At 53.7% G+C, this 11,667-nt stretch overlaps 2 protein-coding genes across 8 annotated transcripts in view; one reads left to right on the top strand and one right to left on the bottom strand.

Moving 5' to 3' along the window:
* Positions 1 to 318: 318 nt before the first annotated feature.
* On the bottom strand, positions 319 to 3,903 carry HES2 (hes family bHLH transcription factor 2). Of its 3 annotated transcripts, XM_084786913.1 has the most exons (5): positions 3,807 to 3,903; positions 3,019 to 3,127; positions 2,833 to 2,928; positions 2,524 to 2,620; positions 319 to 2,432 (listed from the first exon to the last, which is right to left on the bottom strand). In XM_084786913.1, exons 2-5 carry the CDS (start codon positions 3,061 to 3,063, stop codon positions 2,215 to 2,217), a joined length of 456 nt encoding a protein of 151 aa, XP_084643039.1. In that variant the 5' UTR covers positions 3,064 to 3,127; positions 3,807 to 3,903; the 3' UTR covers positions 319 to 2,214. The 3 variants fall into 3 exon arrangements, with proteins under 3 accessions (XP_084643039.1, XP_084643040.1, XP_084643038.1); XM_084786914.1 differs by lacking the exon at positions 3,807 to 3,903 and having other exon boundaries at positions 2,524 to 2,617; positions 3,019 to 3,267; XM_084786912.1 differs by lacking the exon at positions 3,807 to 3,903 and having other exon boundaries at positions 3,019 to 3,233.
* A 6,324-nt stretch (positions 3,904 to 10,227) lies between these two features.
* Positions 10,228 to 11,667, top strand: part of ESPN (espin) — a 30,483-nt gene continuing 29,043 nt past the window's right edge. For 2 of the 5 annotated variants that reach the window (XM_084786869.1, XM_084786868.1), the window contains exon 1: positions 10,260 to 10,814. In XM_084786869.1, coding sequence (XP_084642995.1) covers positions 10,521 to 10,814 — 294 coding nt within the window. In that variant the 5' untranslated portion in view covers positions 10,260 to 10,520. Of the gene's footprint in view, positions 10,815 to 11,667 lie in introns of all 5 variants that reach the window. The other 3 variants (XR_014780213.1, XM_084786867.1, XM_084786870.1) reach the window with 3 other exon arrangements.

The raw sequence follows: 11,667 nt of genomic DNA, 5'->3' as shown, positions 1-11,667 counted from the left end.
GTGAGACCCTATTTCAAAAAGTAAAATTGGGTTTGATTCCCACCACCCACACGGTGGCTCACAACTATCTGTATCCTGTTCCAGGGGATGCGAAGGCCTCCTTTGACTTCTCCAGACACAAGGCACCCATGTGGTGCAAGCAAAAAACACCCATACACACAAAATAAACAGGTCAACAAAAAAAATAGTAAATAAATTTAAGCTGGGGGTGATGGCGCACACCTTTAATCCTAGCACTCAAGAAGCAGGGGCAGATAACTGTGAATCTCCATAAAATAAAATAAAATAAAATAAAATAAAATACCAGTGTCGAGAGGATTTGTTTGTTTGTTTATTTGTTTTGAGACTGGGTCTCACTCCACAGGGAAGATGGCTGGAAACTCACTGTGTAAGGCAGTATTGAGAGTTCCCATGTGTGGAGACAGAAGGGTGCACCTTTAGGTCCCAAGAGAAGCCCAGAGCTTCCTGGATAAGCTTGGGCCAGGGTTGCCAGTTCCTCAGCCTCTGCCTCCTCCCCTGAGAACCAGAACACAGGCCATACTTGTGCCCTGGTTAGACAAATATCTGGGCGACCCTAGGACAGTGGTTCTCAACTTGTGGATCAAGACTCCTTTGGGGGAGGAGCCGGGCGTAGTGGCACATGCCTTTAATCCCAGCACTCAGGAGGCAGAGGCAGGTGGATCACTATGAGTTCAAGGCGAGCCTGCTCTACAAATAGACTCCAGGATAGTCAAGGATACACAGAGAAGCCTTGCCTCAAAATACCTAAAATAAATAAATAAATAGATAAGAAAGACCCCTTTGGAGAGCCGGATGACCTTTCACACGACCTATGACCTCGGAAAACACAGAACTTTTACATTATGATTCAGAACAGTAGAAAAATGACAGCTGTGAAGCAGCAACAAAAATGTTATGTTCGGGGGTCACCGCGACACGAGGAACTGTTAAAGGGTCACAGTGTTAGGAAGGCTGAGAGCCAGTGGAGTGGCGGTCTAAGCAAAAGCCAGGCTGTCTAAGGTTCATCACGCACCAGCCAGTAGCTTCTTTAACCCTTTGTGTTTATTGAGCACTCGCTGTGTGTCCACTGTGTGCCCAGTGCCTCAGAGATACACACAGGAACACTGTGCCCAGCCCTGCCTTCCAGAAGCTCCCAGTCTAGGCAAGCAGGCCCAGTACAGCCTTGCTGGGAGCTGATAAGTGACTGTCCCTTCCCTGGTCAGTCTGGCTTTTTTGCTTTAGTGTCCGGGGCAGGGGGGCGGGGAGGGGGGGAGCAACGTTGCTGTGATGCTCAGCAAAATCCCCCACGAACTTGGAGCAACAGACAGTGGTTCACAAGTCTGCCGTTTCCTCTGGAGCACTCTCTCTTGGGATCCAAAGGCCCTTCCTGGAGTCTTCCCTTAGGTAGAAACAACTTCTGAACAAGTTGCTGCCTGGGTTCAGGGAATAGTTTGCCAGAGAAAGCAGGCTTAGGCAGTTTGCGTTCTTTCTTTTGCCTGCTGCTACCTCCAGAGTCTCTGTCCCTGCCGTGCTGGGTTTAGCTCCTCCATATGCTTCCTCGTAGCCACAGGGAAGGCCCTCTTGTCCCGCTCTTTCCTCACATGCCAAAGCCAAGGAGCCTGGTGTGCGGGGCGTGGGGGGGGGGGGAACGGACGGACAACAATGTCATACAGATCGCTGGGAGGGGAGGTGGTTGTCCAGCCCTAGTTTTCCCTTTGCCCTACTCAGTTCTCTGCAGAGCCCCAGGAGAGGTCAAAGTCCCCCAAACCATTGCTCTGTTTATGGAGAGGTTCACAGGGCCCAGCTGAGCTGCAAGTATATGCAGGCGTGGCTGGCAGCGCTGGGGCCCGTCAGAGCAGGTGGCAGCACCTGACCCGGCTGAGCTTCAGGAAGCCGAGGAAGGCGTGTGTCTGCTGAGGCAGCTCTGGCTGGCCCAGCGCCCGAACCCCTTCTTCCGGTCCAAGTCTGGGCTCACCCTGCAGACATTTGCTGCTGCTTCTGCCCAGGTTCTCCCTCTCCCCCTCCCCTGAGCCCCTGAGCCCCTGAGGTCTTCAGCATCCGGACAGGTCCCAGCATCGGATTCTTGCTGGGGTGTCCGGAGCTAGACTGTTCTCACAGTGAGGGAGGGAGAAGCAGTCACCACCACAGCTTGGTCAGCTAACCCATCCAGGTCCCTGACAGCCAGAAGCAGGATCCTGGGGTGCATCCAGGAGCCTACCACGGCCGCCAGAGGCTAGGACTGCCCGGTGGAGAAGCTGGAGCCGGAGTGGGTGGTGGCGTCTCTGAGGCTGGGTCACCACGGATAGTCCTCTGCCGTAGGTGCTCCAGCAAGCGCTCACTTATGGCGGGCTCCAGGGCGCTGCAGGCGGGAAGCACGCGGGCTAGGCTTGCCAGACAAGCCTGGTAGCCCTCCAAGTAGCTATCCAAAGGCTCTGTGTACAGAGAGCTGTATGAGGCTCAAGTCCTGAGCTCTATCTATGCAAGCCGCAGGGCACGCAGGGAGCGGGAAGCAGGGTCACTCACCCGAGGTAAGGTAGAGGGATGCGGGCTGCTCCTGCAGGAAACGCACGGTCATCTCCAGAATGTCCGCTTTCTCCAGCTTCGAGTAGCGGGAAGTCTGCTGCGCCAGGCCAGACAAGAGAGACAAATTATAATCCGGGCGGCTGAGCACCTCACTCTTGCACCCAGATGCTCTCCAGTCGCACGGTGGTCTCTACCACTTCATCGCGCAGATCCCTCCAGGAGGTCTTCGGATACCCACGGAGCCCTGGCCCACCAGCTTCGCTGGGCGCCCTAAGACCCTCCATCTCGGTTTTTATATCTTCCACTCACCTCCGCGCCCAAAAGCGGCAACACGAGCCCCTTTAGCTGGCTCAGGCTCTCGTTGATGCGTGCGCGCCGGCGCTTCTCCAGCAGCGGCTTCAGACTCTGTGGGAGGGCAGATGGGCGCAAAGGCAGCGCTTAGGAGAACCGCGATCACCCACCCCACCCTGCCACAGTCCTGTGTCCCGTTCCTACCTTGCGCAGCTCCGCCGCATCCTCTACTCTTCTGGGCACCCTCATGCTCGGCGGGAAAACGAAAGGTGCAAAGGGTCCGTTACCTCGTGGAGGAGAATCCTTGAGCCCGCTGCAAGGCAGAGCAAAGAATTGAAGCCAGGAGTGCGCTCACGACCCGAAGCCAGGCTTTAAGGAGGCTGTGTCCCGGCTCTGCTCTGCCCCGCCCCACAGAGTCCCGCCAGCCACCACTCCCACCTCCCGCCTTTGTTCCAGCACAGGGTGGGGCTGGAAAGGATGAGTCAGTGGTGTCCCCCTGGGATGCCACTCTGGCCTTGGAGTCCCATCTGTGGTGCGGTCCCGCAACCTGCAGGCGCTAACCCCCTGGACAGGAAGGGTGGATGAGGCCAGGCCTCACCTTTTCTTCGGCGCCCTGTGGCTTTACACACGACCACAGTGCTTCGAGGGTTAGGGCTGCAAAGCTCCCGAGCCCCGGACCTCAGGGAGATCCAACCAGGGTTAAAAAGAGAGATTGGCTTCACCAACTGCTCCGAGCTGGATGGACATGGGAACCCAGTTCTAGCACGGTCCGATCCTCCGGCCAGAACCAGGACTGTGGTCCCCGGACTCCTGGCTTTAAGAGTTCCATAAAATCTAGGGGACTAGCGTAGCGTGGTGGCTTACTCCTCTAATCCCAGCACTCAGGGTGGCAAAGGCAGGTGGGTCTCTGTGAGTTCGAGGCTAGCCTGGTCTACAAACCGAGTCCAGGACAGCCAAGGCTACACAGAGAAACCCTGTCTCAAAAAAATCACCTGGTTCCCCGGCCCTAGGTTGTGAAAAGGAAAGCTGAGCCCCGCTCCACGGTCCTTGGAGTTCATTTTTATTTTATTTCAACTGGCTCTGGGCTCCAGATTCCACCGTGTGACAGACAGGCTAGCGAGGGCGGTCCTGGGTGTGTGCAACGACTGCTCCACTCGGGCCCCAGCGGGCCCAGACACGCCTCCGCAACGCGTGGCCGTTGCTGCTGCAAACTGGCAGGCGTCCCCCGCCCATCTGCTGCGGACTCCCCTCCCTTGGTCCGCGGTCCAGGCTAAGGCCACCTCTGACCCTGTTCCAACTTTGGGGCGGTCTCTCACGCACCGAAGGCAAGACCCTCCCAACCAGAGCCAGTAGGAGGCGCTCGTGAGGCGGAGTCCGGGTAGGCTCTGTCCAGGGTACTGGACGGACTTCTTCCTGCCACGGAGTCCTGGTCCCTTCGCAAGCTCCAAATCCTTGGAATTGCTCCCACAGCTGGCATTTGAAAACGAGGGCGGGGCCTGGAGAGATGGATCAGAGGTTGAGAGCACTGTCTGTTCTTCCAAAGGCCATGAGTTCGATTCCCAGCAACCACATGGTGGCTCACAACCATCTACAATGAGATCTGGTGTCCTCTTCTGGCAGGCAGACACACATACAGATAGAATACTGTATAAATAACAAATAAATCTTATATTTAAAAAAAAGATGAGGGGGCTGGAGAGATGGCTCAATGGTTAAGAGCACTGGCGACTCTCCCAAAGGTCCTGAGTTCAAGTCCCAGCAACCACATAGTGGCTGACAACCATCTACAATGAGATCTGGTGTCCTTTTCTGGCACTCAGCAGAACACTGTATATATGATAAATAAATAAATCTTAAAAAAAAAAAGATGGGCCTGTTGGCTCATGCCTTTAATCTCAGCATTTGAGAGGCAGATCTCTTTGAGTTCAAGGCCAGCCTGGGCCCAGGGCACACTGGACAGGAGAGCTCTACCCTCTGATTTCTGCCTATGGCGTATAAGGAGCCGCTTCCACCGCCAAGGAGTTAGTTTGTGCAAGCTCAGAGCTTGCTGTTTCTTGACTTTCACTTCCTCCCTTCCACCAGCCAACAGTCGTAATTATAAGAATTTGTGCCAGCGGGCCTTGGGGCTGCCTGATTCCCTGGTTCTCCCCCACAGTGGGTGTAGCATGTCTGTGGTCTAGCCTCTCACTGTTTACACCATTCTGGCTTTGAACTCACAAAGATCGATCACCCTGCCTCTGCCTCCCGAGTACTGGGATTAAAGGAGTGTGCCGTCGTCATCGTCGTCATCATCATCATGTTTGGGTTTGGGTTTGGTTTTTTGAGACAGGGTCTCTCTGTGTAGCCTTGGCTGTCCTGGACTCACTTTGTAGACCAGGCTGGCCTCAAACTCACAGCGATCCGCCTGCCTCTGCCTCCCGAGTGCTGGGATTAAAGGAGTGCGCCACCACGCCCGGCCCTCAGTCATTATTTCTTAAGAGCTCAAAAAGGAGCCAGGTGTGGTGGCAGAGGGAGGCAGAGGCAGTCAGATCGCTGTGAGTTCAAGGCCAGCCTGGTCTACATAGTGAATCCAGGACAGGCAAGGCTACACAGAGAAACCCTGTCTCAAACAAACAAACAAACAAACAAACAAACAAACAGCTCAAAAAGGACTTTATAGGGCTCAGTGGTTAAAGAGCAAGTATTGCTCTTACAGAGACCCTGCAATGACGTCAGATGGTTCACAATCACCTGTAACTCCAGTTCTAGGGGATCTGGTGCCCTCTGCTGGACTTTTCAGGTATTGCAGTCACAAGCACAAATCCAGACACAGACATGGGGACTGCGGTGGCTACTCCCAGGCCCAGCGGGGCGTGGCAGGCTCTCGGAGGGATAAAGGAATGGAGTGATCCCAGAGGGCACGTGCTTCTGGTGTGTGTGCCATCCTGTGCTGTGAAACCCTGGAAGTATAGGCTTGGTTTTGCCAGGCTGTCTTTATGCTGTCTCCTGGCGTTCCTCGCGGTTGCTCTGTAGGTGGCTGGTGGGACTCTTGTCCTGCGTGCTGCAGGACTGTCTGTACCCTAACCACCTGCCTGACAGGCGAGGAATTCACAACCCAAACTTCTGCTGCTGCTTTGTCCTTTCCAAGGATGTAGGCCGGTCCTCAGGTCTGGGCTTAATGAGGTCAAAATGATGGGAGGGCCTTCTAGGTAGATCCGTAACCATCAACCAAAGGTGGCTTTTGAGCCTTTGAAATGTGGCTCATCCACGAGGACACGTTCTGTAATTGTAAAACATGTACACTGGATTTCAGAGACCAAGTACTAAAAATTAAAAATAAAACGAGCCGGGCGGGTGGCGCACGCCTTTAATCCCAGCACTCAGGAGGCAAAGGCAGGCGGATCGCTGTGAGTTCAAGGCCAGCCTGGTCTACAAAGAGAGTCCAGTAAAGTCAAGGCTACACAGAAAAACCTTATCTCAAGAAAACAGGGGTGGGGGGAGGTTGGAGAGATGGCTCGGTGGTTAAGAGCACTGCCTGCTCTTCCAAAGGACCCTGGTTCAATTCCCAGCACCCACATGGCAGCTCACAAATGTCTGTAACTCCAAGATGAGACACTCTCACACCAATGGACATAAATTAAAATTAAATAAAATAGTAAAAAAAAAAAAAGAAAGAAAGAAAGAAAGAAAGAAAGGCTCTTCTTTACATACAAACCCAAAAAATGAATAAATTTTAAAAAAATTTAAAAAAAAAAAGAAAAAAGAAAACAGGGGGGTGGGGGTTACAGTGGGCCCAGCCGTGGGTGAGAAGAGGCCTTCAGAGCAGGGAGCCCCCACAGAGAGAAGGAGCCAGAGAGGAGCTGGGGGCCGGCAAACCCAACCCGGGATGCATAAGGAGACGGCACAGCTGGACAGTCAGATGTGCCGCTTCCCACCTGAGCTACCTCAGGCTTAAAACAACAATAAAGCGTGTGAAATGGCGGGGTGGGTAAGGGCACCTGCCACTAACCTGGTGACCCGAGTTTCGGCCGCCATGATGCACACAGAGAGAACCAACTCCTACATGTGGCCCTCTCACCACCACATGCACTGTGACACACACACACACACACACACACACACACACACAAATAAATACAAACAACAACAAAAAAAATCTCCTCTGCTTCCACAGCTTTAAAGCGACGGTTGAGCCCCTCTCTGAGGGCGATCCTTGCCTGGAATCTCTAGTGGCAGAGAGAGTGAGATTCGGGAGTCCAAGGCCAAGCCAGGGACGGGGAGGGGGGGGGGGGGGGAAGGGGTTCGGAGGCTCCTGTGAGGATTAACAATGAATGAGGAGCTTGGCGCCATGCCTGGTTAGTGTTAAGGGTTCCATACGGTGCCCCCACTGCTGGGGAGGACCCAATGGATTAGAAGAGGCAGGTAGGACGGACAGACAGGCGCAGCTGAAAGGGCCTCGCTCCCAGCCTGAATGCGAGAAGTTGGTCAGCAAGGATGCCCACGAGCTACACCTGGGGGGGGCTCAGAGGCTTTTGAGGGCAGGAGCAAGGCATGACAAAACCGTGTGAGGCGTCCAAGGCCCAGGGTGGAAGAATTGCTGGACTTTTATCACGAAGGAGGCACAGGGGAGTAGAAGCCGAGTCGGGCGTCTTAGTTTGGATATCTCTGCCACTTAACTGGCCTTCAGGGGCACCTGCTTCTCCGACTGAACATACTGATGTTCTTTGCTTCAGGAAGGACCAAGCGGCCACAGTTATGGTACTATAAGGAATCTGGAAACCTCTGAAAAGAAGACACAGATCCCAGTGACCGCAGGTCCTAGGACCAGCTAGACGGAAGTGATTGGAAACTCAACTGAGCACACAGTGAACTGCAGCCAAGTTTGAGCTCATCCGGGGAGCTCGGGCGGCCACCACACATGGCGCCGCCATGTGGCGAAAAAGGGAATGGTATCTGAGCCTGCCCCGAGACCCACTCCAGGATTCTGCGATTTGCAAACAGCTTCCGTCTGCAACTTTTCCAGCACCGCCCTTGCTGGTAGGAGGTAGGAACGGATTGAAACAGACTCCCGGGAATGGGGCTCGGTTCTGACAGACCTCCGCTGTGCGTGGGAGAAGAAGAGGAAGAGCGCAAGCTGTTTCAAGGTTGCCCGATATGCTTGCTGCGCTCCCACACGCCCTCCTTTCTGGGAGCCTTTGCTCAGGTCCTGGGCTCTGCCTCTTCCAGTTCCCATGACCTACTTCCAGCTATGCCCCTTAAGGTGGTTTGGCCCAAGCTTACCTGCCTGGACCCTCCGGCACTTCCGAGTGTCTCTGCTCAGGGTGGTGATGCCCTCTCTGCCGACAAAGGCACTGGAGTATCTCCCCACTGTCCCTCAGCCCTCACGTCCTTCAGTTTTGCTCCCTTAAACCGGACGGGCATGGTGGCACGTACCTTTAATCCCAGCACTCAGGAGGCAGAGGCAGAAGGATAGCTGTGAGTTTGAGGCCAGCCTGTTCTACAAAGAGAGTCCAGGACAGCCAAGGCTACACAGAGAAACTTTGTCTCAAAAAACAAAAAACATCATCATCATCATAATAATAACAACAACAACAATAAATTCTGCTTCCTTGGTTTGGCAGCCTTGGTCCACTCTCCCATCCCCAGCACCAGCCTGGGTAATCAGAATCTTCTAAATCCTGGTCCAAACAGTTCTAAACCCACCAGGACACTCTTGCTCTAACCTCCTTTCTCTTAAGAAATAGGTCGTGGGGCTGGAGAGACAGGTCAGTGGTTGAGAGCACTGACGGCTCCTCCAGAGGTCCTGAGTTCAAGTCCCAGCCACCACATGGTGGCTCACAACATCTATAATGTGATCTGATGCTCTCTTCTGGCATGTAGGTGTACATGCAGGCAGAGCACTATATACATAATAATAAATCAATAAATCTTAAAAAAGAAAGAAAGAAAAAGAAAAAGAAACAAGAAGAAATAGGTCATGGTCGTGGCAGCACTCAAGAGGCAGAGGCATGTGGATCTGGATCGCTGTGAGTTCAAGGCCAGCCTAGTCTACAAAAGGAGTCCAGGACAGCCAGAGTTATTACACAGAGAAACTGTGTGTCAAAAAAAAACAGAGAGAGAGAGAGAGAGAAAAGAAGAAGAAGAAGAAGAAGAAGAAGAAGAAGAAGAAGAAGAAGAGAAGAGAAGAAAGAAAAAAAAAGATTGTGGGACTGGAGAGATGGCTCAGTGATTAAGAGCACTGACTGCTCTCCCAGAAGATCTAGGTTCAATTCCCAGCACCCATATGGCAGCTCACAACTGTCTATAACTCCAGGATATGACATACTCACAACATGCAGACAAAACACCAAACACATAAAATAAATATAAATTATATAATTTATAAATATAAATTATATATATAATTTATAAATATAAGTTATATATATATATATATATATATAGAGAGAGAGAGAGAGAGAGAGGGAGAGGGAGAGGGAGAGGGAGAGGGAGAGGGAGAGGGAGAGGGAGAGAGCACAAGCCAGGTGTACAGGCCTGTGATCCCAGCATGCCAGCACTTGAAGAGGCAGAGGCAGGCAGCTCTCTGTGATTTCTAGGCCAGCATGGTCTACAGAGCAAGTCCAGGACAGCTACACAGAGAAACCCTGACTTGGAAAAAAGAAAGAAAGAGCCAGGCGGTGGTGGCGCAGCCCTTTAATCCAAGCACTCGGGAGGCAGAGGCAGGTGGATCACTGTGAGTTCGAGGCCAGCCTGGTCTACAAAGTGAGTCCAGGACAGCCAAGGCTACACAGAGAAACCCTGTCTCAAAAAATCAAAAAAAAAAAAAAGAGAGAGAAGAAAAGAAAAGAAAGAAAAGAAAAAGAAAAAGAAAAGGGAAAAAAGAAAGAGAGAGAAAAGAGAAATTGTATGAGGGGTTTTGTTTGCTTTAATCGTTCTGTTTATTTACTGGGGCCATTGCTACGGTGGTCAAAAGACATCTGTGGGAGCTGGTTTCCACCATGCGGGTACCTAGGCTCGAACTTAGGTTGTCAGGCTTGGCAGCAAACAGCTTTACCCAATCACTTTGCTGGCTCCCTCCTTGCTTTCTCTTCCTGCCTTCTCCCTTCTTTTTCCTGGGTCTAGAATCTAGACTCTAGAGGGACCTTGGAGTCCTGAACACTGGACACTGGGACATTCTGCACTTGGTAGGACTTTTAAGCTTCTGGGCGGTGGCGTCCTGTTCCCTGGCCTCAAACGTCCCTTCTTACCAACCAGACCCAGGAACAGCCACCTTCGTGATGCCTATGACAAAACATTTCCTATCTGCCACTGGCTAGGTTCTAATGACACTTGCCGGCTTGTGTTCCCAGCACCGGAAACAACACATAATGGCCACTGGGCAGCTGAATGACCGGTTCTGTGCCTGGATGCTATTAGAATCCTATTCAGGTTTGTGTGCACATCGCCTGGCTTGGGGGAGGGCCCAGGGCAAGGGAGGCGGGGCAGAGAGGAGGCGTGGCTGGGCGGCTCCCAGGCTTAAAGCGGGCACTCTCGGGGTCCCCGCCCCAGAGCACGGCAGAGCTGGAGTTGAGTCCTAGGGTTCGCAGAGCGGGTGCCGGCTGGCAGCCGCTCTGCCTCCCTGGTCCGCACTCCTCCGACGGCTGTGCAGCTCCTGGAGCCTGACGCCACCCGCATGACGCCCCCAGGAACCCACTGAGCGCCGGGTCCCGGCGCCGAGGGTCGCAACCATGGCCCTGGAGCAGGCTCTGCAGGCGGCACGGCTGGGCGACCTGGACACGCTGAGGTCCATGCACGCCGCCGGCCTGCTGGTGCCTTCTCTGCGCGACCCGCTAGACGCCCTGCCCGTGCACCATGCGGCCCGCTCTGGCAAGTTGCACTGTCTGCGTTACCTGGTGCAGGAGGCTGCCCTCCCCGCCGTGGCCCGCGCGCTCAACGGCGCCACACCAGCCCACGACGCCGCTGCCACAGGCTACCTCTCCTGCCTGCAGTGGCTGCTCACACAGGGTGGCTGCAGAGTGCAGGTGAGTCCACGCCAACGGTCAGTTTGGGCCCAAAGAGGACTCGAGTCCTCGCGGATGGTGCCGAAGCTGAGCCTTGCGCGCTTCTCTTTCCACTTGGCTTTAGATAAGGTGGGCTTTAGGTAAGGTTGGGCCTTCCACCTCTAAGTCCCTTCTCAGGCCAACATGGATCTTTATGCCTGGAATAACCACCTGGTGACTTTGAGGAGTGACCTGCCAGAGGTAGTCCTGGTTAGTGACTAGATCAGAGTCCTCAGCACAGAGCACAAGAAGGGAACCGCCCTGAGAGGCGCATCTTCTAGTGATGGCGAAGGAGACCCGGAGTGGTGGAGAGGGTGGGGGTGGAAGGGGCGGGGCTAGGGTCTCCTAGGCTGAGGTAAGGAGCTGGGATGATATTCTGGTTGTCTGAACAGCCAATTGAGAAGCGAGCATGTCTGATTACTGGATGATAGAGACCACCCAGTGGCTTGCCTCTCTAATCACAGCATTTGGGAGACTGAGGCAGGAGGATTGCTGTGAGTTTGAAGTTAGCCTGGGCTACAGAGTGAGACCCTGTCTTGAAAAACAACAACAAAAAAAAAAACCACACAAACAGACCACTGGGTAACTGCCCATCAAAGGGGTGAGGGTCAGCTCCAATCTATGCTGCTGTGGCCTAGAAAAATCCAATACAGCTCCCACCTCCTGTCCTTGGAGGGCAAGCCCCACCTTCCCTCCTTCTGGGAGATTCTCTCCTTCCCTTATCTCCTGACCTTGTTATCAGGAGTTCCTGACCATGTAGCACACAACCACTCTGTCCATGCCTCCTCCCTTTTGGGAGGTGCCTGCCTCCCCATTCCGAGTCCAGCACGGGCCG

Source organism: Acomys minous (assembly GCF_964271855.1).
Source record: "Acomys minous genome assembly, chromosome: 6".
Classification (NCBI taxonomy): domain Eukaryota; kingdom Metazoa; phylum Chordata; class Mammalia; order Rodentia; family Muridae; genus Acomys; species Acomys minous.
This window is presented reverse-complemented; position numbering and strand designations above follow the sequence as displayed.